The following is a 25,075-nucleotide window of genomic DNA, read 5'->3' as shown; positions in this document are numbered from 1 at the left end:
TATTTTGTTGCAAATGCTTTATTTGTCACACTGTCCATAGATCTGTTGGAAGCGATTGTTGGTAGACTGCACCTAATGCTGTTGCGTTGTGTGACTGCAGTGGAGTCGCATAGCCGGGATCAAACTCAGTTGCTGGCCATGGTGGTGCGGAGCCAGTCACTGAACATGCACACCTGGAGACAAGGAAAGACACAAATGAATGGTAATACTTTGGTGAAAACTGTTCCATTTTGTTTATCTGGTCTGTCTAACCATAGACAGAGCTCAGTGGGGTAAAGCCTTGCTATATTAGCAGAAACAATAATACACGTCCAAGAACTACGTGCTCATGGTCTAATCAATGCACATTATGATCAAAACTTACTGTAAGGTCCTCTTGAGGAAATACAGATGAACACACAGACAAACAGAGACAGGCGCTGCTTTACCTTGGCGTAGACACCGGGGTGATCCTGCTCCGCACAGCCGTATCCCCAGGACACAACACCCTGCAGCTCACCGTTACACACCACAGGGCCACCAGAGTCACCCTGAGAGGGAGAGAGGGAGAGAGGGAGAGAGGGAGGGAGGGAGGGTGGGAGGAAGGTCAAGCTTAATGTGCTGCTACACGGTGCTGGCACAGAGAGGTCAGTGTGTGTATTAGTGCCCATGTTACAGCAGCAGTGTGAGAGTGACGCTTGTGTGTAGCCTCTGTAGCAGTGAGGGGAGGAGCAGCACACAGCCGTAAGGCCACAGTGACTTCAGTAGCTACCTGGCAGGAGTCCTTGCCTCCCTCCAGGTACCCAGCGCAGAACATGGTGGAGGTGATCATGCCAGGGTAGGAGTTTGAGCAGTCGTTGTCCGACAGGATGGGGATTTCCAGACACTGAAGCTTGTCTCCGCTAACGGCTATGGGGAAGGAGGGAGAGGGGGAAAGAGGGAGGTAAAGGACAGGAAGGGTAGATGTCATCACTCCTCCTGGTGGACTAAATATGACCTGGCAGGTGAGCCCATGTTAGGGTCTGGAAGCTACCCAGGATGGTCACTGGCTCATTTAACTGATTGAAGAGCAGATTTTTCAGAATGTATTTTCAACATTCTAAGTCTGTGTTCTAGAACTCCATTGTTTCAATTACCACAGTGATTGTTACATCAGTATTAGAATGTTCAGCTGAGAATTCATTCTAATCACATATTTGTGATCTCACACCTTTAAGTATTAACCTTTGACCCCACTGACTTACTCACCAGGGTTCATAGTGTTGCCCCAGCCAGTGACTCTGCACATGGTGCCAGCAGGGGCACACCTGGTGGGCAGGGCCACGGGCTGCACATTGCTGTTCAGGGTGGCAGGCCTGCTCAGCTTGATCAGCATGACGTCACTGTCCAGGTCCCAGGAGCTGTAGTTGGGGTTGCGGATGACGTTGGAAGCGCCGATGAACTGCTCGGTGCCCTCGTTCAGCCCGATGTGGTGCTCACCCAGGCGCACTTCCAAACGGCTCGGACTGACAGAAATGCAGAATCATGATTAAACGCCAATAAGATGACCAATAGATCAGTATGTCATCACATTTCGTTAAAACCCCCATATAAGAACCCCACACTCTTATTTGTTCTGCTACTGTAACTCTTTGAAGAAATGTAGTATTGTGAGAACTGTTAACATCCTATATCAAATTTTCCCCAAACTGTTGTGGTGTCTTTACAGCACGTATCTAAACTTATAGAGATTATGGTGCTGAAGCTGTGGACTGAAGAGCTTAAGGACGTCGATCTGACTCACGATTTGTAGCAGTGAGCGGCGGACACCACCCAGTTCTCGCTGACCAGGGAGCCACCGCAGAAGTGGTACCCAGTGTTCAGAGACGCCTGCCAGGGCTGGGAGTGGGGCTCACACTCGTACCCTCCAACAATCTTATCATCATCCAGAGCCACTGCAGTGGGCGGGGTTATTGACACACAGATAAGAGTCATGCGAACGTCACAAACAAGTATCCCAGAACACCTTGAATTAATATAATTAAATGGAAGAATCAACTGTTCCAGCTTGAAAGCTATTTCACTCTCATATTTTTTTGTACCTTGTTAATTGATTTTAAAAACTTTTTAATTTTTAAATATGTTGTTAGCTCACCAGCGACTCCCAGAAGCAGAATAAAAACCAGAGACCTCATGGTTGCTTTGTGATCCTGTCGAATGAACGGCTCTCAAGACCACCGCAGTTCTTATAGGAGTCCATTTGGTTCCGCCACGTCACTGCAGATCTCATTGGCTATGGAGGAACCAATCAAAAGTCCCAACCATTGCCACCACTGCTTGATGGTAGATTGTGGCAGGGGACGTTTGTTAATAAATAATTACCGTCGATTTACAGTACACAGTTTAAGTTACAAATGCAGCTTTTCCCCATGGTAAATATATTGGTTCATTTTATATGTCTATGATTTTTTTACTAAATTAAATAGAATGATAGACAGTCTAGCCATTTCATGAATAGACTAGCATCAAACAAACGAGTTGAAAAAATTCATCACCTCACTAAAGAGAGATTCGGTATAAACTATATTTTGTTCTTTATTTCATCTAATTACATTTTTTGGCTAAACATCCAAACAAGCCATTTTGTGATGAACTATTTGAAGTATATATATATATGGTCAAAGTCAAAGTCAATGCTTTACTTAATAATAGAATAACATTTTTATAACGATCTTAACAACAATATTATTTGTTACTGTTGTGTATATAGATGCACCATGTGCAAGACTTGTGAATCATACATATAATTAGCTCACATTTTCTGTAAACATGAGTTCAAAGTGAAATCATACTTTAATCAAGGGATCCTATACAGGATCCGATGCACAAGCTCAACGCTGAAAAAGCTTTTCACATTATGAACTGTCAAAAGGAGACATTTCATTTAAGGTTGAATAAGGTAATGCGTTTTGAAATGTATTCTGAGTTTTAAAAAAAAAAAAAGGGGGGGGGGGATTGGTTGAAAGCAGTACAGTATTCCAGTACAGGTTGGTTTTGTGCCTAATCTACAGCATACAGCATTCAGCCTTGAGGCATAATCTCTTGGCATCGCATTGATTTTAACAGCTGCAATCCCTCATGAAGCTTCCGTGTTTTTTCTCCCTTTAATTTTGTGACGATGTAGCCACAATATTACATTTTGGCTGTAGAGAACTGGAATATGAGGTTAACGTACATTAATTCATTATATATATTTTAATCCAGGTTTTCGGTAGAAGCTTTTAGCAAAAGAGACTTATAAAAGATGCATTTAACATGACAAAAGAACTATAGCTGGAGCTGTAAGCTTGTGCAGGCTGTTTCCTGAATAGGTGTGGTAAGGTATTCCAAAATATTCCTTTTATTCACGGTAAAATGTCCAGTATAAATTCAACACAAACAGTACATGTAAGTCCAAATGTGACCATTATGACTCTGTAAGGGTTCATTTAAGACTGAGCATTTTACATATCCTTTTTATAAAGAAATGTTTAGGACAACATACCTGTGTCATTTATTTGAAATGCCTTAAATCAGAAACATTTCTGCACTGTCACTGACAACAGCAACATGTATATATATACATATTGGCTAGCGACATATGTCGAAAATGATCAGGGGTGTTAAGTATTGACTGGCACCTTATGAGTTAAAATATTCCAAACATGAATTTGACCTCAGCTGTCCCCGCAGGACACTATTTTGAACTGCCCTGGACCGGCTCATGAATTTGTTTTTCCAAGCAAATGCCAAAAAAAAAAAAAAAAAAAGAAACGATGAGAAAACCCCAGCTGTCACCTCTTCTGGATGGAGCCCAAAAGTGTCGGTAAAAGTAGCTTGAGTACGGGGGACTCTGTTTTCCGTTTCATTGAGAAAGAAAGGGAGAAGGTACAGTAACAGGGAGAAACTGATGAAGAGAAGGCAGTTGAAGAAAGTCACTTCTCTCATGTTCTGTGTTGAGGTCAGGTACAGAACCTCTGTCACAATCCATCCACTGAGCTGTAAGATATATAAGACAAGGTCTTCCTGCAGATGTTATTACGTGGTGTCCATATTAGTCCAACAGTTCAGCAAACATTGTCACAACATTGGGTTTTTTGTGTGTGTGTATGAAAATACAGAGGAGGATGTCATGAAAAAAACCATGAAACCATAGCATTAGAAATGTGCATGATAGTCCAATCTGTGTTTGAATGTGTACTGTACTTGGAACAAGCTTAGTGTGTCAAGCCAACATATTCCTCAGCAACCTTTTTTGCTTATGGACATTTCAGTTGTTCCCAAAACCTTGCAGAGTTATGACATATAAAATAATAATTGTAGTGGCACTGGACTAGAAGAGTGGTTTTCTACTCTAGTTCTTGGAGAGCCACAGGGTGTGTTGTTACTCACTTAATAAAAGCAGTTTATTGCACATATACAGTAAATCACCACCTATTATTTATTGGGTCTGAAATTGTTTAAAGTGAAAACAAAAACCAGCAGAACTTGTGTCTCTCCAGGGCCTGCATTCAGAACCATAGGACTAGACTAACACTAACACCAGTTGAGCACACAGACATTGTAAAACAATTGTATTGTCATGTTGTGTGTTTTTTCTATTTTATTTTATTTTTCCCCCACTGTATGCATTTTGGGCTGCAAACCTACATGAAAAGTGTCATATAAGTAAAGTTTTTATTCATTATTACACAACTTCAAAGATAAGAGCCCAAATAATGAATCGGCTATTTATTGGTTGATTCCTGACCAATGAGGTATGAGGTATGCGATAAAGGTTGGCATATAAACGGCGATGCAAGACTCAATCCTCAGTCATCTGAATCGCAGTGAAAAAACAGTTATGAAGTCTCTCATCTTCGTTCTGGTGCTGGGCACTGCATGTGAGTTCACTTTTCTCTACCAGCTGTGCATTATATGAGATGCAGGCAGGCATTTAGTTACAAGACATTTCAGTTACAACATTAATGACATTAATGATTTCTCTCTCATTCATCGTATCTCTCTCTCTCTTGCTCTCTTTTTCTCTCTCTCTGTCATTTTTTTTTTTGCAGTGGCTCTGGATGATGACAAGATTGTTGGAGGGTACGAGTGTGAGCCCCACTCCCAGCCCTGGCAGGTGTCGCTGAACGCTGGGTACCACTTCTGCGGTGGCTCCCTGGTCAACGAGAACTGGGTGGTGTCCGCCGCTCACTGCTACCAACGGTGAGTCAGACTGACGTCCTTAAGCGCTTTAGCGGACTTCACCAGTGGACTTCAGCCCACAGCTTAAGCACCCTAGTCTTTCAGGCTGATGTTCTTAAGCACTTTAGCGTACTTGACCAGTGGACTTCAGTCCATAGCTTAAGCACTGTAATCTGTAAATTTGGTGAAGTGCTGTAGAAAGAGTCCATCTCCATGGGCTGGGGAAATATATAATATAGGATGCTAGCAGTACTCACTATGCTACATTTGTTAGAGTAGCATAGTGAGAGTTACAGTAGCACAACAAGGAAGAGTAGAATGGGGGATTTTAACAGCATCAAAGAACATGCTGATCCATTGGTCATCGTCTAGTTCCCCTGAGTTTAACATTGTGCCACTCTGTTTATTTCTGTCAGTCCCAGCAGTTTGGAAGTGCGCCTGGGTGAGCACCACATCGGGCTGAACGAGGGCACCGAGCAGTTCATCGGCGCTTCCAAGGTTATCCGCAACCCCAACTACGACTCCTGGGACCTGGACAGTGACATCATGCTGATCAAGCTGAGCAGGCCTGCCACCCTGAACAGCAACGTGCAGCCCGCGGCCCTGCCCACCAGGTGTGCCCCTGCTGGCACCATGTGCAGAGTCACTGGCTGGGGCAACACTATGAACCCTGGTGAGTAAGTCAGTGGGGTCAAAGGTTAATACTTAAAGGTGTGAGATCACAAATATGTGATTAGAATGAATTCTCAGCTGAACATTCTAATTCTGATGTAACAATCACTGTGGTAATTGAAACAATGGAGTTCTAGAACACAGACTTAGAATGTTGAAAATACATTCTGAAAAATCTACTCTTCAATCAGTTAAATGAGCCAGTGACCATCCTGGGTAGCTTCCAGACCCTAACGTGGGCTCACCTGCCAGGTCATATTTAGTCCACCGGGAGGAGTGATGACATCTACCCTTCCTGTCCTTTACCTCCCTCTTTCCCCATCTCCCTCCTTCCCCATAGCCGTTAGTGGAGACAAGCTTCAGTGTCTGGAAATCCCCATCCTGTCGGACAACGACTGCTCAAACTCCTACCCTGGCATGATCACCTCTACCATGTTCTGCGCTGGGTACCTGGAGGGAGGCAAGGACTCCTGCCAGGTAGCTACTGAAGTCACTGTGGCCTTACGGCTGTGTGCTGCTCCTCCCCTCACTGCTACAGAGGCTACACACAAGCGTCACTCTCACACTGCTGCTGTAACATGGGCACTAATACACACACTGACCTCTCTGTGCCAGCACTGTGTAGCAGCACATTGAGCTTGACCTTCCTCCCTCACTCCCTCTCTCCCTCCCTCTCAGGGTGACTCTGGCGGCCCTGTGGTGTGTAACGGTGAGCTGCAGGGTGTTGTGTCCTGGGGATACGGGTGTGCGGAGAAGAATCGCCCTGGTGTCTACAACAAGGTAAAGCACCGCCAGCCTCTGTTTGTCTGTGTGTCACAAACACGGTCTACTGTCTACCATATTTGCTCAAGAGGACCTTGCAGTATCTTCTGAGCATTACATGCATCGATCAGAACCTGAGCACACAGTGCTTCGACATGCATTACTGTTTGTGCTAATATAGCAAAGCTTTACCCCAGTGAGCTCTGTTTATGTTTACATTTGAAAGGGATCAGCTGATTCATTTAGTCGGTTTTAAGTACAACAATAGATACAACCAGATAATCTAAATGGAACAGTTCTCGCCAAAGTATTTCCATTCATTTGTTTCTTTCCTTGTCTCCAGGTGTGCATGTTCAGTGACTGGCTCCGCACCACCATGGCCAGCAACTGAGTTTGATCCCAGCTATCCGACTCCACTGCAGTCACACAGCGCAACAGCATTCTGTGCAGTCTACCAACAATCGCTTCCAACAGATCTATGGACAGTGTGACAAATAAAGCATTTGCAACAAAATATACCAGTCTGCTGGCTCATTTTCTACCAAGTGGAATTCCAGAAGATTCCCAGAGGTTTCCTATAGTGCACAAGGTGTATATTTGACTTCCGCAGTCCGTGACACATTATTTATGGGTTTTAATAATGGTACTCAGTTAAATTAAATTGACAGCAGAGATACAGACTACAGGTGTTCAATTATTCAGTGTTATAAGTGTGAACTGTACAATTATACTAGTTCTCATAACAGACTATTTTAGGAGATAAGCACTACACAAGATCACGTTTATCAACCAGCTTACCAGAAAAAGGCTAAAAGATTGGTATTTCGACATATCACTTAAATTACAGACAATAACATTTACGTAATTTGTGTACTACTTTTGTATAATAAATGATAAATATTCCCAAGCTTAGCTATAAATTTTATGTTTTCATTTTAGGCACTTCGACACTCTTATCCAGAGGGACTGACACAGCTTACATTCTTTCCATACAATCAGTAATACAGCTAGGTATTTACTGATGCAATTCGGATAAAGTACCTTGCACAAGGGTACAATGGTATTGCCCCACCTAGGAATCAAACTTGCAATCCAGAGTCACACTAATTACCTCCTATGAAAAATTCACATGTAGTGGAAGTGTATATTCTCAACTTTTATTTTAAGACATTAATGTTTTACCATGTAGAAATGACAGCGCTTTTTATACATAGATTTTTATACATGTATAAAACGTGCCGTAGTTTCTACATGGTGAAACCAAAATGTATAAAAATCCCCTTCACGGAAAAGGATATAACATTTTGGAGAAGCGGAACTTAAATTCATTTAGAAGTCGGCAGTGCATACACGGAATGTAATAAGCGCTGCACAGGCAAACGGGGGAATGTGACAGAAAAGTGTAAACGAGTGTAGTAGCTGGGTGACACCTGTCATATTCTGTAGAATTTTAAGTTGAGTAAATAATTTCCTGAACGATTTGACAACACGTTTCCATTGAGTTTCACGTGTATTTACATGCTAGCTAAATAGCTAGTCAGTTGCACCGACGAGATGCGTCTCTCCTTGTCGACCTTAATTTCACATGGCCGAATGGCCAGACGAATGGGTCTCGGCCCTAAGTCACGGATTGACATGCTTCGGAACATTTTGACAGGACTGGTTCGGCACGAAAGGATAGAGACTACCCGAGGTCGAGCCGATGAAGTCCGGTTCTACGCCGAGAAGGTGAGCGACCTGGCAGTCCGGCGTGCTCGTTTGTCCTAGCTAGTTTGTCCTAGCTAACTAATGTTGGTTATCATAGTACTCGATTTCCGAATGCCGATAAGTTGTCGTGCTAAATCACAATTTTGTTTCTTGTGTGGCTAGCTAGGTTTCCTGTATATTTTGCTTGCTTCTCTGCTAGCCCGTGTAATGCTAGTGTATGTAGCCAGCCTCCTTCAACGTTTTCCTCAACTCCCTTTGCGTATGTTAAAAAGCATGATCGGTTAGGTTAGATTTAGAAGGGCGTGTAGCACTTTCCAGCCGTTAGTCGAGGATATCGGATAAGCTTTAAACAAAGCAGTTCACAGCAGAAATCTTTCTGGAAAGAAAGCTTTCACACAGTGCACCACAACATTTACCTAAGAAACTTGAAAAATATTTATACGGCAGACTGCAACGCGAAAGTAATTCTAATATACAGTCTGCCACCGTCAAACACGTATACATAAAAAGATTAAATATTGACAGTGTTGACTCCTGGTGGAAAGTGACAAACTGACAAAACATAGAACAAATACCCAAACCGTCAGGGCTCTCGGATCGGATTGGGCGACGAAGCAAATTGAGATGCATGTTTGAGTGAAGGAGTGTGAGCTCAACTCTGTGTTACAGTCACAGTACACCAGTAGCTTTGAGAAGGTGTAGGTCACACCTAAAGACACATCTGACCTTTCTCCTTTTCTCAGCTGATTGACTACGCAAAAAAGGGAGTCATGGATGAGAAGGCAATGAAAATGGCCACCTTCTGGCTCACGGTATGTATATAGCGTACAGTTTACCCTTGGGGCTGCAGCGTTTCTCAGTTTCATTAAGTAATGTATAGTATCTCTGTGGTTACCTGTAAAATTATTTGAACCCCAGGTGAAGTGTAATTCTCCATCCTGGTATATTGGGGGTGAATTGCGTCATTTCCCCCGACAGGAGAAAGATCTGGTCCCAAAGCTCTTCGAAGTCCTGGCGCCTCGATTTGAGAACCAGCAGAAGGGCTACACGCGTATGGCTCGGATCCCGAACCGCACCAACTTGGACCGGGCCGCAATGGCGGTCCTGGAGTACAAAGGCAACCCGTACCCGGCCCTGTTCACCGCCAAACGCGACAGCGACCTCACGCTGCTCAACCAGCTGCTGAAAGGCTACAGGGAGGAGAGGGAACAGCAGAGAGCAACCAAAGCAAACTTGAGTCCCGCTGTCTCTCATAACATTTAAGCCACGCCCTTAACGTTGGTTTTGGAAGTGACTGTACACACCCTTGTTCCGCTCTCTGCTTTGCTAAAATGTGTTCCTATAATGAGGTATGTAAAAAAAAAAAAAAAAAGTGTGAATTAAACCTTTCTGGAAGATGCCGGTGTGAAGGTTAATGCAATGTGCCTAGTGACATTCATTATTGCTGCAGAGGGGCACAGAACATGAACCAGGATTTCTTTAACGCAGAAATACACCATGAGTCTGTATGACTGGAGTTCTTGATTAGCTCTTGAATATACTGCACATCTACTCTGACTGGACTAAATTACTCATGAATTGTCGATTGCCTGAAGATGAAAACATGGGATCATTTATACCTATCTGGGACACTGGTCCATTAAATTTTTATCCTAGTTTAATTTTAAAATAAGTGTATCAGAATGCTCACCTTTCCAAAGCTAGGGCAGATCTAAAGCCTAAGACTACCACTGAGCCTTAACTTAATTGTAATCTCCCACAACGCACGCTCAAACACCTAGGCAGACAAGGGAAAACAGACATTTTTTTTAAACAATAAAATTGACTGTTTTAATTTGGCAAAGGTTACTGTACAGGTGATTCAAAGTAGTTGCTCATTTGACACAATCAAAATGTTCATTTCAAATAGTGCTATAATAATGTGCTCTGCGCCCATCTCCGTGCTCTGTGCTGTCGTATTCGTCCCGAGATTGCCCCCCCCCCCCCCGCGCTACATTCGTCAAGTACGTGGGACCGTTGGCCAGAAGACCTGTGGATCCACAAGTGATGCTAACCCGGTGCATCCTGTAGGCAGTGCATCGATCATGCAGTACGTCCAGTCAGTCATTTTGGCATTTAAGCCATTCTAAACCAGGGGTGCACTAAGAGGCCCGAGCAGTTTTGGGATTTTTTCACATCTTCCTTTATGAACCCCCATCATTTATTTGATCCGACACACTTAATAAAGTCACAAGCTACAGTTAGGAACTTCGAATGAATCCTGGATGCATTTTACTGTAAACCAGCACGGGTGCTGTTGAAAAACAAGCCAGAATAAGTGACTGGAACAGAAATGGGTACGGGACTGTGCACCCCTGCTCCACACAGTCCGAATCAGGCTGAACACTGTGAGACAACTGAATCAATGTTAGAAAGGTAAGTATAAACGACACCAGGAACAGAATCACTGACAACCTAAAACTAAAACATAACTTTGTGCACAGATTCAAGTATGATTCATTCTTTTCTTTTTTTAAAATACTAAATATCCAAATATCTTTCTCTACAAATATGTTCAATATATACAAATCATGTTTACGTCTCCATCCATTGTCACCATTACATAATAACCATGAATAACATTTGCAAATTTCACAGACAGTAGTTGAGTTAGGGAGTTGCAAACGACCTGTGTACGTTCCATTTGCACGTACGTCAAACCACGTTTTGATATTTGTCATACATTTTAACAGATACAACGTGATTCCAAATAGTTTTCCTTTTCCCATACTAGCCAAGATGGTGCTTGGGGATTACATCAGTCACATTGACCTTTGTTGCCATGGCAAAGAACGGTCAGACAATAAGGGAATTTAAAGTGCTCCATGCAGAATGAATAGACCATTATCTTTGTACATGTATGGTTAACCCCGTTTACCTGCACATTAGCATGATTCGATGAACATGGCAAATCATTTGCAACTCCTTTGAGTGAATTGTACTGAAGGTTATTGTTACCTACATAGACTGCACATTTTGCACATTAAATACAGGGTGACCATGAAATTGCAGCCTTTCCACAGAACGAAACATCCTTTCCTTTTTTCGTAAATCCTGGATGGAAGCTGAATTTGAAAATGAAACCGATGTGGCATTGAAAAAAAACTTTTAAGTACCTTCAAATTGTCCCTTAGGTGTATGTACCTGCATTTCAAACTATCACTCTATTCCCTTATAGCTACAACTATGGTAATCTCATTCATTTAAATTACACACATATACTTTCCTGTGAATCACTGTGCTAAAGTACTGTAGTGCCTTATGTTGGAAACAAGAAATGAAGCTCAATTAGACATACTAACCTGAAACAAAATGGATGCACAGGGAACAAGCATTACCTTAACGGGCACAAGAAAAGGCTGAATATATCAATTTTGGAGAGGGTACAGACATGCATGTTCACAACAACTGTATAGATTTCCACAGAATACTGGACAGTTCACACATTAACATCCCATATTGATTCAGCGTATTCAAGTGCAATCTACGTAAATATGAATTACAGTTACCCTGAAAATATATTTACGAGTAATTTTGTTTGCTTTATCCAAATCTGTCACATGCAGAAATGGAACGAGTTTGTGTCGTTTCAAATGAAAGAAGTGAACGCCTTGATCTCGTACTTCGTGATGGCACGAGAATTTGAAACAACCACAGCACCATTTTGAATTCAACCGAAAACAATTTTTAAAAAAACTAAATGCTTCCCTTTTTGTTTTGGAAACCCCTGGCACTGTCAGTACACGCTCTGAAATTCATTGCAACTATTTACACATTGCTTTATAATAATGAAATATTTCCACCAGAATGTCACGTTTCCTTAAAAGAATGTTTTCATGCAGTCTATCTTTATCCCACTCATTCTGTTTTTTTTCCCCTGGCTCTCAGACATTGTATTCTGTCTGTGTCAGACTTCTGTTGTCTGTACGTCCACAATGTGGATTCCCATCGCTTCTCTCTCTGCTCTTAAGGAAATATTTATTGCTGCTGAGTTCTTTTGAGTTCTGGCTCTCGTGCCCCTCCTGGTCTAAACGGTACAGAATCTTTCCCTCCCTCCGCCCTCCCTCGTTTCCGTCTTCCCTCCGGAGTGCTTTCCCTGCGCTGTTCCTCAGTAAGCCTCATCCGTATATCCTTCTCCCTACCTCCTTTGTTCTCTCGCCTGTCTTGCTGTAACTCTCCATAGCTTGACCCCTCCCCTCACCACCACCTCTCTCTCTCTCTCTCTCTCTCACTCGCTCTCTCTCGGTTATGCTTTTGTTCCCACGCCCACGCCCCCCTGCATGCTGAAATACTCAGTGAAGTGGGAGGAGAGCCTGGGTGGAGGGGGGGAGTTGGAGGACACACGGGTGGGCACAGGGGGAGGGGGTGGGGGCAGGATAGACGTCAGATCAGCCGTCGTGGTGATGATCTTGTGCTCGCTGTTCCTCGGCACGGCCTGTCCCTTCCGGGCCACCATCTCTTCCACTGACTTGACTGTGCCCTGAGACAGAACGACCAAGGGTGTCGGGTTACAAACTCTCATATCTCTGTCACCTTACCTCCATCAAGCTCCCCCCCCCCCCCCAAACCTTGCTCCCTTCTTTCCTTCCACCCCTCTCTCTCACCGAGTGTATGGAGAAGAGCTCGGTGAAGTTGGGCTGGGAGTCCCCCAGGAAGGAGCTGTTCCCATAGGCATGGTGGGGAAAGCTCTCCCCCCCTGTTCCGTCGGGGCTCGACAACAGGATCCCTATCTGAGACGTCCGGACGTGGTATGGGAAGTTTTTGTTGGCTGCCGAGGGCCGTGTGATGGCCTAAAACACAGAGGGCCTCATTCACTAACGTTGCGTACGCACAACTCTGTGCTTAAACCCTGCATACGCATGTTTTAGGCACACTTGTGGGATTCATCAGTATGTTCTTACTTGAATTTGTTCTTATTGTGCGAACAAATTTAGAGTTGCCTCAGACCATCCGTACGCAAAACTCATGAAGGCCCCAAGTCTTCGAAAATTATTTAAAAATTGTTAATTCATCTTAGACAAATAGTAGAAATGAGTAAATATTCAATATTTGAAATTATTGAATATTATTATTAATATTTACTAATAATACCTAGTAATGTACTTAATAAGAAAATTAATTAATAATCTTATCATAAGTATTACTTGTAATAATAATGAACTGTATAAAAAGAATAACAATTCCATCTTATTTTACGCGTAAAAATTTGTCTTGCTCCCGCACATAGCTAACAATAGGGTACTCCTTAATCCCCCCCCCCCCCCCCCAAAAAAAAAAAAAAAAGCATTAGCACTCTCTAGCATTCCAGTATTGAGCTTTGTAGAATGCAAGTATTCCCAAAATTGCGCAACGACCAAATTATCGGACACTCCATTGAATTACTGCACTTCCCTTCCTAGCCGAGATTTCCCCCGTCGCTGAGATCAGACGCGAGTGTAATGAGGGAATGCGCGGGACTGGGAACTCTTGCAGCACGCTCTTCATCGATTTCCGGACCCCGCACAGACAAGACCCTACACCACTGCAAATCGGACGTGGGACTTTTCCCAAGCAGTACGAACAGCTCGCCTGATAAGGGTTGACACATCGCGGGGGGGAAACTGTAGAATACGTGGAAAATGCAGCAGTGCCCCTCTTGCGCAACCGAGCGGAGGATTCCGGAAAAAATGGAAGTTATTCTTGTCTGTCTAGAGTAAAGGCGAGTCTTCAAAATCTTAGTGGGCTGAATGATAACACGAAGAACCGCTGAAGTAACTCCGAAATCCGTTCTACTCAGCTGAGATTTCATTTGGCATTTTCAGAGGAATTACCCGAAGCATTTGTGTTTAGGCTATTTATTCACGGAAAACCTGTATTTATCTGAAGTAAGAAGCAGCGTTTACCACAGTTGTAATTTGTTCGTATGGTCGGTAAAGTATGCATATGCTGTTTTGAATATTTTGGAAAAAAAAATTTCAAGATGAGCGGAGTTGTTTTTTTTTACGGCGTCCCTCAGCAGGCACGGCATTCACTGCCTCAGTTATTGCAGCCCAAGCCTAATTTTTCCTCGCACCAGTCACTCCAGTGGAAACGCTATGGAAAAGAACGCCTTTCTGGCTTCAACTTCTGAAACAATCACTATCTATCTCTGCATTAGTAAAATTTTTCTTTTTTTACCATTAGGGGCCATGGTTCACCTTTTCTCTTCACTTCTCTATCTCTCAGCCATGCTCTGAGCCTGCAACAGGACCGTCCTTATATGGAGAAATGGGGCGTTGCATTATGCAAACAGAAAATTGCGGGTACGCGCCTATCAATTAAGAATGATCCAGATTCACCAACATACGCACGTGGGTAAGAACAAAAGGTAAGGTCCGCGGTAATTTTGCTGCAAACTTTTTCTGCGCACAAAGTAAGAACATTTCTACGCACATATTAGTGAATGAGGTCCAGAGAGCGGAGTTACTGCAGATATCAACCAGAGAGGGAGGAATCATATGCTGTGGATAGCAACCATACAGGGATTAATCATATGCTGTAGATATCAACCAGAGAGGGAGGGATCATATACTGTAGATATGAACCACAGAGAGAGGAATCATATACTGTAGATATCAACCACAGAGAGAGGAATCATATGCTGTAGATATCAACCACAGAGAGAGGAATCATATGCTGTAGATATCAACCACAGAGAGAGGAATCATATACTGTAGATATCAACCACAGAGAGAGGAATCATATGCTGTAGATATCAACCACAGACGGAGGTGTTGCCTAGACATAAAGCCAAAGAAAGACTCACAGGGATCAGCCATAGAGACAGAGATGTCACAGGGTTATCAACAGAGCAGGGAGCAACAGGTATCCATAGAAAGAAAACAATAATAAAGGTCTAAACAAAAGAAAGAGAAAAGTCAGCTAGATATCAACCATAGAGAGGAAGGAGTCACATAGATAACAGCCACAGACAGAAGGAAATCACTTAGGTCTCAACCTCAGAGAGAGGTGGTGTCACATAGATATCACCCACTCAGACACACATGGATTGCTTTTATTCCAGGTTTGCGGACAGTTGAATAGGGTGTTCTTACCAGGAAGACGAGGTGAGCATAGAGATGGATTCCCAGCTGGATTCCGTTGACTATCTTTTCTCTGGCCCAACGCGGGATCCCAAAATTGGCAATCAGAGCCATGACAGGCACTGCAAAGAACCTGAGAGCCAGAGAGGTGCCAGACATGTCTCACAATGGGAATCGCCAAACTCTGTCCTCATTACTTCAGATAAATTTAACTCGGGAGAGCGTGGAGGCGGTCATGCCTCTCTGGGGTTTGAGCTGGTGTTTAACTGTGACACCCCTTCATCCTGTTATGGCTTCTCAGAACAGAAGCCAACCGTCAGCTGAGAGAGAATAGAGCCGGGGATCGGTGCCTGACTTCATCCCTACGTTTGCATTTGGGGTTTCATCTTTGGGGTTTGGGGTTTCACCGGGGAGACCCTGGCATTCACCCGAGAGTATAACAGGGCAACAGCTGGGACGTTAGAAGGGCTGCCTGAACGTGCACCCATATTTCCATTTGCATTTGAGCTTGCATTTGTAACTCATCTGACGATTAGAAGGGAGTCACTGGCACACACAACAGAATGTATGCAATAAAGAACAAGATGTAGGAGGGCTGCCTGGATGTACACCTGTATTTGCATTTGCATTTGAGCTTGCATTTGTGACTCATCTGACCGTCAGTAGGGAGTCGCTGGGGCTCACTCACTCACCACAGAGTGTACGCGGTGAAGAACGGGATGTAGAAGGGCTGCTTCTCGGGGTAGTGCTTGAGGGAGACCAGCACAGCGTAACAGAACCACACGTAAGCCAGCAGCTGCAGCCCCATCAGCCCATAGCCGGCTGGACTGTCATAGGCATAGAGGACCCAGCCTGGGTCAAAGAACTGGGAGACAGAGGGTCACATGATGGAACACCGCATCACAATACAAAAACAGGGGTGTGGAGTCTGTGTCTGTACTGCAATGGTGTGTCTGTATGTGTTTCTACACTGTGAGTCACTGTATGGCACCGTTTAACAATAGGGCAACAGGTTTACTGGACTGAGTAATCTTAAACCAAAAAAAACAAAAAATCTGTATTTCTGGCATAACATGGGTGGCTTTATGAATTGAACTATTCTATCTATGGGAATTCGAATGATGCTGATGATGTGATGATCGTGATTTAGTATTCTACATGCTGTGGTACACTGTGCTGCATTGTCTTACATAGGGTTGTGTTGCATGCTGGGAGTGTTACCTCAGCCTCATATATGAAGAGAATAATGTAGGTGATGGTGTAGACCGTCATGTAGATTGACAGCTTGACGGAACCACTATGGCTGATTCTTGCCCTGATGCGGAGACAGGGTTAGCGTTAGCGTGGTAATGCTGCAGCACGCACTGCAGAGGCAACAGTGTATCAGCACATCGTCTCACGCAGGGAAAGAGACGGCTCCTTCTCAGGACTGGACACTGCAGCCACGTTAGAACTGACACCATGACACAGAGAAACTGAATACTGGGTGATGCGCTTTTGCAGACGCTGCCCACGTGACTGACAGCTGACTCTCCAGATCCGCTGATCTCGCTCCGCTGATCGGTGGGTGCTCCGTCCCAGATCCTCACCTGGTGACTGTGAAGCCCTTCCCCAGCAGGATCAGCATCAGCAGGAAGACCAGGAAACTGACAGAGAAGAGTAATTTCCCTGGAGAGAGAGAGCGGAGGAACAAGAGACAGCGGGAAAGGGGGGGGGGGGGTGGAGAACGAGAGAAGGGAGGTAGAGTAAGTAGGTTACATTATCTCAATCTGTAACACCACACTGGAGCATCAAAACCGGGTCAGTCGTGCACGTGCCTCCACGTGCACACGCCCGCGCACGTTAGCCCCGCTACCCCCCCCCCCCCCACCCCCCCCACCGCCCCCCACCCCAAGCCCAGGCCACGCCCACTCACCCAGAATCTTCAGGCTCCCGTTGCCCACTCCGTCCCTGGCGTACAGCCCCCAGTAGATGCAGAAGAAGAGCAGGCTGAGAACTGCGGGAGACAGACGGGAGCGTCAAGGCCTCGGCTGCCAGTGAGAAAACGGCGGCACCCAAACACTCCCCAGGAGACGATGAGCAGAGAGGGGGGGAGAGAGAGAGTGCCCTCTCCGAATATCGGCTCTCGCGCCTCGGGGCTGCGCTACAGAGCGCCTGCGGCAGAGAGCGCCCCACTCGGGGCGGCGCACCCATCGACGCGTGTCACAACACAATCGGCTCGCTCACCCTCCACTCCCGCGGCCGTCATGAACATCTTGTAGGTGGTGTGGAGCAGCTGCCTTCCTTTCAGGGTGTCTGAGCGAGAGGAGGAGCGACGGAGAGGGTGAGAGACAGAGGGAGAGGGAAAGAGAGCAGGGAGGAGAGATGAAAAGAGACAGAAGAGACGGGAGAAGAAGGCAGAGATTTAGCCGGCTGACGGGAACGCTGAGCAGGACGGGCACTGTCCCCTGAATTCATACCCATAATTCCCTTCAACAAAGGGACACCTCCTATAAATTTTGTTTCATGTTATTAATAGCACGTTGTGATGAAACATCCCAAGAACTGAAAGGAAGCAGCAACTCACAAGCAAAGTAGCAGGACAGCATGAAGACGACGCTGAAGATGACGAGGAAGGTGATGTCTGTCTCCAGGATACCTGGGAGAGAGTAGGAAAGAGAGAGAGAGAGAGAGAGAGAGAGGGGGGAAGAGGGAGAGGGAGTGGGAGAGGGAGGGAGAGAGTGTGAGAGGGTTTGAGAGAGAGAAGCAAAACAGACCACATGCTGTTTATAACACCAGAAGAGGTGGCAGATTCTCTTTCTCACTCAGATTGTACAGTAAATCTTCTGATCTTCTCTAGATCCCTTCTCCTCCTTCTACCCTTCCTCCCTCTCCTGCCATTCAAGCCCCATTTGTGTCTCTCTCACCAAACTCATCTGCGGAGAAGTGCTGCGTCCAGAAAGACTGCCCATTGGTCAGCTTCATCTCATACTCCAGCTGCAGCCCATCCCCCTGCGAGCCAGTGGATTTGAGAAGGAGGAATTATGAATTCAGATAAGGGGAGAACGGGGAGAGAGAAAGCGAGATCGGGGGAGAGATGCACAGAAAGAGGGATACAGAGATCCACACAGCAAAAAGAGGTGGAGGGGTGGGGTGGTGGGGTTGGGAGTTAGAGAGAGAGGGAGAAGATGGGTGAATGAGCACGCGTGCGTCTATTACGAGTACTCATTAACAATGCCACGTAAAAAAAACTTCATCAACCATCATACCCATGGCATAGTCTTGTAGTTTTATTGTACCCCAAGTTGAAAAATCCCTTTGGCAAAGAAAACTTTCCTTCCCACTATATCAGTAGGGTGTGGAGCGTGAAGACAGAGGTGCCACAAAATCAATGAAGCCGGATATCGAATAGCTGAAGCTGGCAAAGGCCGCAGAATCCTGGCCTTAGGGGCGATTCTCAACTTAAGGGAGTCCAACATTATTTAAGGTCTTGTCCATCAAACGGTGGGCAGCCATGACAGAGCCTCAGTCTCTATGAGACAGCCATTAAATCTTAAGGTCTCATTCGAAAACACCATTACCCACAAGGAAGTGTAGTCTCTCCCATAATGCACTATATGCAGGACTGACAATCGGCAGATGGTGGGAATGCTGTTACGCCTCACAAGTTTTCTGTGGGGAGAGGTTTTTCACACTAATGGGATTTTGTTTAGACCTGGACAACTTTACTCAGGACAGTTATCTAGTTGTGGAATCTCAGTATTCAGGTCCAATGCTGCAGACAGCTCAAGGCACAAAACTTACTTGTTTTTTGCTAAATAAGACAAAATGATTTCCGATCAGGTGAGACAGTTTGCCAATGGGGTAAGACAATTTCACTTTACAAGCAAAAAAGTCACTTGAAACAAGCAAATATTTTCTACTTGGGAGCAAAAAAAAAAAAAAAAAGATTTTAAGGCTCACTGCAAGCTTTTTAGCAGCGTTAATACTGCATGTGCACATCTGTCTGCGGATGATCATCTGTGTGCACGTCCGAGCAGCGGGCCCGTGTTCACAAAGCGGGAGTACTGATCCAGAATCAGGTTTCCTCCGTTCAAACCCTAACGCGGTTAACCATGATCTCAAAGGCTAAACTGATCCCAGATCGGCCCTCTGAGACGCTTTCTGAACACGGGCCCCGGGTCCACGCGGCTGCGTGCTGCGTCTGCGCAAACCCACGACGGCTCGCCCCCGGTCCTTACCCCGCACTTGCTGAGCGCGATGTACCACCATCTCTCCCTCACCGAACGGAAGCTGCGCCCCCCCACACAGCTCAGGGTCTCCTCCGCCCCCTCGCCCTCCACCTGCACGGGACGCGTGCACACACACACACACACACAGCACATCTGGACATCGGGCCGCACGCGTTCAGCTAACCGACGAGAGCATCCGCACGCTCCCCCAGCACAGAGGCAGTGACGCTGATTCGCACTTCTCCACCGATGCAGAACACAAACCTATAATACCGAAGCCTGTTCTCCAAAGAGGTACAAGCAGTTCAGTGTGAATGCTGCAACAGTAATTTAAAATGTACTGTACATAATAATTGTGTGAAACTGTTACAGTTATTCATTTATATTATTTCTAATGCTCGGTTGCCTCAAACAAAACACTCCTCACAGGAGTTATTTTCTCATAGAATGACTTTTCCTCCCAGTACATTAAATTAGAGTCATTCGGCAGACGATCTTATCCGGAGCAATTAACGGTAGTGGGCTGCCCAATAACGTCAACCACGAACACAGCTGCAAAGACGACAGCAGAGAATGTGTGTGTGTGTTTGTGCATGAGTGTGTGTGTGTGTGTGTGCTTGTGCGTGTGTGTGTGTATGTCTGCGTATGCATGCGTATGTGTGTGTGTGTGTGTGTGTGTGTATATTTGTGTGTGAGAGAAAAAGAGAGGGTAACGTGCATAAAGAGTTTAGGCAATCTCACCATACAGCCAGACCAGGTGTAGCGGGTGGTCAGGTTGATGACCTGGTTATTCTCCGGCCTTAATACTGCCTCCTTCTGGTAACAGTCCTGCTTTACAAGAAACACACGGTAATCAGCGTCTGAATGTCAGATGCACTTGCATGACTCAGAGCAGCCTGTTGACACAACACACCCAGTACCACCCCCATCTGGTGAAATCTCTACGATGCACTGTGAATTACTACAGTGGGCATCACGCCACGCACTAATCGCCTGTTTTTCAAACGCCGCCGTACATTGAGGGAAAGGATACACGCCTGTTATCGCTGCGCGCTGACGCAGAGGCGCGCGCCCACACTAACGCACACAGAACGCACACGCGACCGCATCCTCTCTGACCTTGTCGGGTCTCTTGTAGACGGCAGGCCACTGTGAGCTGTCATCGAAATACAGCAGTATGTTCTGACAGCAGCGTGACTGGTGGGAAGGCAGAGGGGAGAGAGACACAGAGTGAAAGAGAGAGAGAGAGGATTAATATATTAACATATAATTTAGCGCACAGGAAGGAGGAAGATGCACAGAGAGAGCTGCTTGTGAGAATGTGGAACGGACTGAAGGCACGTATTGGGGGGGGAGAAAACCCCAAAAAAAACAGAACCTGTCAAGAGAAACAAACAGAACCTGCCAAGAGGCTGAAAGAGAAAGGGTGAGTCAGTGTCGGAAGGACGGCAATAGAAAAACACACAAAGGCAGCCGAGAGAGAGAGAGAGAGAGAGAGGGAGGGAGGGAGGGAGGGAGAGGGAGAGAGAGAGAGAGAGAGAGGGAAAGAGACGATGGTCGAGTCAATGGAGTCAATGCAGGAACAGCCAGTCAATAGACTTAATGCAGAAAGGAGAGGGAGATGCAGACAGACCAACAACTAAACACACTGAGTCAGCCAAGAGCCCAAGGCAGACTCAACCAATGCACGAGAGAAAGTGAGAGAGAGACAAAGAGAGAAAGAGACAGAGAGAGAGAGAGAGACAAACCGACAAAGAGACAGAGAGATAGATGTGTAGCAAATATTTGGCTTCATTTACATTCATGTTCTAATTTATTTCTACATTTCTCCATGTACACTTTGGCAAAATTGTATTTCATGCCAATGAAGCATTTTGAATTTGAAACTGAGAGATGGGTGGACAGGCACAAAAAACCAGCCGAGGCACAGAACAGGCGGACGGAAACGAACAAGCGACGTCCGTCTCCCTCCCTGCCTACCTTGGGGTATCGGAACCGAAAGTCCAATCGGCCGAAATCCGTGAGGAAGCAGAACCTTGTGAGGAAAACCCAGTCCTGAGAAAGAAGACGATGGAAAAAGAAAAGAAAAGAAAAATAAACGTCACGCCACAAAGTTTAATGCGCAGCAACACACAGCAGGCTACATTACTGTACCGTCCTGATGTTTCACTTTAAAGGACTTACGTAACAAGCTGCAGCACAGCAGCCAGTGGGGGGATATGCGGACATATGGTTTTAACGCATTATTTCACACAAGTCCACTACAAAGGCACGTGAGGAAAATGTGCTCAATGCAACTTATGTGAACCTTCATGACCACACATACAGGACTGGCTACTTCACATATCCTATTAATGTGCATACCGGGGGCTAAAGCACATAAATGCATAAGACGATATGCAGAATATGTGCTTTATTCCTGTGGATTAGAGCAAGTCAGTGTCCATGAACTACACACTTCAAAACAGTGCACGCACACACACACACACACACATACGCGCGCGAGCGCACGGTCAGTCATCCAGACGAACACCCTCACAACAAACCCAAGACCTCTTTATCGTCATGGCAACTACCACATGCCTCGGCCTGTGGCTGCCATAGAAACGACAAAAAGGCCCCTCTGTTTCCGTCACAGAGCAGCGTTTTAGGCCCCACGAGTTCGCTCGCCGCCGCCGCCGCCGCCGCCACCACCACCAATCAAAAGCAACCGTGGACAGAGCGCGGCATCCACCGTGTCAGTATTAATCTCTGTATCCCCTCTAATCCTCCTCCCCCCCCCCCCCCCCCGCCCCCCCCCCCCCCGGCCAATACACTGTAGTGCAGAGTCATTCAAGCACCGTCTGAGAGAGCAACATTAATCAAGGGCTACACCGATGCAGTGTCCGGTCACTCTGTATACCTAGCGCTAGCCGCACCTCTCTCTCTCTCTCTCTCACTCCCCGTCCGCTCGGCGAGCCTCATTAAGAATTAATTACCAATCAACTAGCCCGTCAACCCTGGGTCCTGGCGCGTCTTTTAATGATTCATTAGAGGCGTTACACAATGCCGGACGCGTAAATACACCTACACGCCCGACGTCCCCCCCCCCCCCCCCCCCCCCCCCCCCCCCCTTTTTAAGAGTCTCCGGCCTGACGGCAATCTGCTTTTTAGCATTTACAGTCCAGGACTGCTGTTGACCCAATCACGGCCCTAATTAGCATAAACGATGCCACTGTAAACGGGAACGTTATTTGGGCCAAATGACCTTTGCTGGCACCGAAAGGGGACACCTGATGTATGTTTAATCAGCATTGGAGCCGACCCGACGAGGATCAGGGTGGCAAGTGTAACAGGTCTCTTTAAACCAAGTGGGTACTTATTTGCATTAGATATAAGCAATGGAGAATTATCCCTCTGTGTTCTATCCTGCAATTGCTGTGGGGGGAAAAAAGAGGTTAACTCACAATACACAACAAACAGGTTTCAGGCCCTTGCAGTAGCAATGTGCAAGCCAGAAACTGTTATACCAACAATGCTGAAGTAATGCTACAATTTGGACACGATAATATATCTCACAACACCACTGTTTGTGGCATTCATCACAAAAATTTAAATTTACAAAAATATTTGTGGCCAGCATCTTATTCCAACAGTGTACTTTAGATCAACCTGCTCTTTCTGGGATAAATATTAAAGACACTTTTGTTGGGAAAGTAGGATAGATTTATATATGATCATCACATGGTGTCGATTCACACTTGAGCCAGCCAATTAATTTACACATTTGAAAACAAACTCTCACATGTTCACTGCACGTGTATGGACGAGCACTGACGACCATACAAAGCATACCGTTAATATACACATGGACACATCGCGCTTGGCGAATCAAATCTGCCCGTGAGCAGTCCCGCGGGTAACTGATGACTGAGTCGGTGTACAGTCACCTTGCTTTGGACCGAACATTTATGGGGAAATCACAACAAACATGTTTGTTGCTAGCCAATATGACCTATACAGCAGAATGAAAATGACGGCTCACCTGTGACTATTAACAAAGGAAAGCGATGGGTGAATTGACAGTTTATATAGTGTTATTTATTTTTGTAAAAGAAAAGGCTGCGTCAAATGATGTTTAATTCGCAGAATACTATAAGCTGCAAACGCTGGTTTACAGCTGAAAGCACAAAGACACGATGAAGACTGAAACAAACACGAACGCAAGCAAGTAGGCTACATCAGATGCGCGCAAAACATAAACCTAAACGACTGCATATGAAATTGCGAATGCTATTGCAGGAACAAGCAAGAACAGCGAGACGGTTTGGCATCACACGATTGCATACCACGGCACGAAGAGAAAGCGATCAGCGATCACAAGCAAGTCTCAAACAAACGCTGTACAAACAGGCAAATATACACATCACCTCTTTGGTATTGACGATTCCTTTGACGTACTTTCCCAGAACAGAGCCGACACACAGAACACTAGTCACCACGGCCAACCCGAAAACTCTCTCGCACACCTCCATCTTATCCCCCTGTATCGCTTTCCTTTAGGTCTCACTATCCTCCCTCGTCCGCGACTTGGAGGAAAGGACAGTTTCTAAAAACGAGGATGTGAGGAGGGTAAAATACTGGTCGCGCGCTTCTCTCCTGCTCGTGCGATGCATATGTGTCCCCAATAGTTCAGATGTGAGCGCGCACAAGGATACGCGCCCCGATACCTTTTTTTTTTAAATCGCCCAACAGAGGAGCGGAATGCGCGTTCTCGATTCCAGATTGCGACACATGTAGACAAATATTTTGTAGTTTACATCATTTGAAACTTTGGGATAATTTCACAATCATAAAAATGTGTATCAATAACAATTTCAAGTAACCATTAGGCTAATAATGTGGTATTTGTACTCGCTTTTTTATGAAATGGCTATACTTGGCTCCGTGGTTATGTAGGTAGATGTAACAAAAACAGAACAGTTGTGACCATATTACTACCAATGGGACCTCTATGCGAGTGTTTATTGCTATTTGTACATATGGTAGTAATACCAAAATAACTGCCACGCTGGCTTCTGCGGATATACTTTATTGTGAAGTGACTTTGTGGGCTTGACCAATAAAAAATGCATTTTGGTGATAAAGGCTTTCACAGTTACTTGCATTGTCAAATCCTTGGGCTATTTATTTTTCCGGGATAACGACTCGCAATTAATGTGCGAACGCGTAAGGAAATGTTAATGTCAACTTTACCTTTGAGAAACGAATCAAATGAATGTCAAAATAAAACATACAAGCGGACAGAATGTTCATAGAATATTTTTATTCCAATAAAAACGAAAAATTAAAGCAATAAAACTGCTATGTTTCATATATATATATATATATATATATATATATACAGAATTTAAACTCTGCATAGTCAGAACCAAGATCAACAAATTGACAGTAGGAGGAAAT

General features: G+C 45.2%; 4 protein-coding genes across 5 annotated transcripts; 2 read left to right on the top strand and 2 right to left on the bottom strand.

Annotated features, from left to right (window-relative positions):
- Positions 1-2,178, bottom strand: LOC118230107 (trypsin-1-like). The gene is made up of 6 exons (XM_035422887.1): positions 2,114-2,178; positions 1,763-1,913; positions 1,228-1,484; positions 752-888; positions 429-530; positions 1-173 (listed from the first exon to the last, which is right to left on the bottom strand). Exons 1-6 carry the CDS (start codon positions 2,151-2,153, stop codon positions 126-128), a joined length of 735 nt encoding a protein of 244 aa, XP_035278778.1. The 5' UTR covers positions 2,154-2,178; the 3' UTR covers positions 1-125.
- A 2,591-nt stretch (positions 2,179-4,769) lies between these two features.
- On the top strand, positions 4,770-7,131 carry LOC118230037 (trypsin-2-like). Its single transcript, XM_035422739.1, has 6 exons — positions 4,770-4,880; positions 5,052-5,202; positions 5,598-5,854; positions 6,194-6,330; positions 6,532-6,633; positions 6,959-7,131. The coding sequence occupies exons 1-6, from the start codon at positions 4,793-4,795 to the stop codon at positions 7,004-7,006; spliced, it is 783 nt and encodes a 260-aa protein (XP_035278630.1). The 5' UTR covers positions 4,770-4,792; the 3' UTR covers positions 7,007-7,131.
- An 836-nt stretch (positions 7,132-7,967) lies between these two features.
- On the top strand, positions 7,968-9,719 carry mrpl17 (mitochondrial ribosomal protein L17). The gene is made up of 3 exons (XM_035422937.1): positions 7,968-8,343; positions 9,066-9,134; positions 9,301-9,719. The coding sequence occupies exons 1-3, from the start codon at positions 8,170-8,172 to the stop codon at positions 9,583-9,585; spliced, it is 528 nt and encodes a 175-aa protein (XP_035278828.1). The 5' UTR covers positions 7,968-8,169; the 3' UTR covers positions 9,586-9,719.
- A 1,087-nt stretch (positions 9,720-10,806) lies between these two features.
- Positions 10,807-24,342, bottom strand: tmem145 (transmembrane protein 145). 2 transcript variants are annotated; one of them, XM_035422365.1, is made up of 15 exons: positions 24,043-24,342; positions 21,614-21,688; positions 20,753-20,830; positions 20,375-20,464; positions 19,643-19,744; positions 18,329-18,413; positions 17,989-18,060; positions 17,649-17,717; positions 17,338-17,418; positions 17,012-17,090; positions 16,644-16,737; positions 16,115-16,287; positions 15,435-15,555; positions 12,966-13,151; positions 10,807-12,841 (listed from the first exon to the last, which is right to left on the bottom strand). In XM_035422365.1, exons 1-15 carry the CDS (start codon positions 24,145-24,147, stop codon positions 12,608-12,610), a joined length of 1,644 nt encoding a protein of 547 aa, XP_035278256.1. In that variant the 5' UTR covers positions 24,148-24,342; the 3' UTR covers positions 10,807-12,607. The 2 variants fall into 2 exon arrangements, with proteins under 2 accessions (XP_035278256.1, XP_035278264.1); XM_035422373.1 differs by having other exon boundaries at positions 20,375-20,461; positions 24,043-24,339.
- Positions 24,343-25,075: the final 733 nt, after the last annotated feature.

Source organism: Anguilla anguilla, chromosome 1 (genome assembly GCF_013347855.1).
Source record: "Anguilla anguilla isolate fAngAng1 chromosome 1, fAngAng1.pri, whole genome shotgun sequence".
Taxonomy (NCBI): Eukaryota; Metazoa; Chordata; class Actinopteri; order Anguilliformes; family Anguillidae; genus Anguilla; species Anguilla anguilla.
This window is presented reverse-complemented; position numbering and strand designations above follow the sequence as displayed.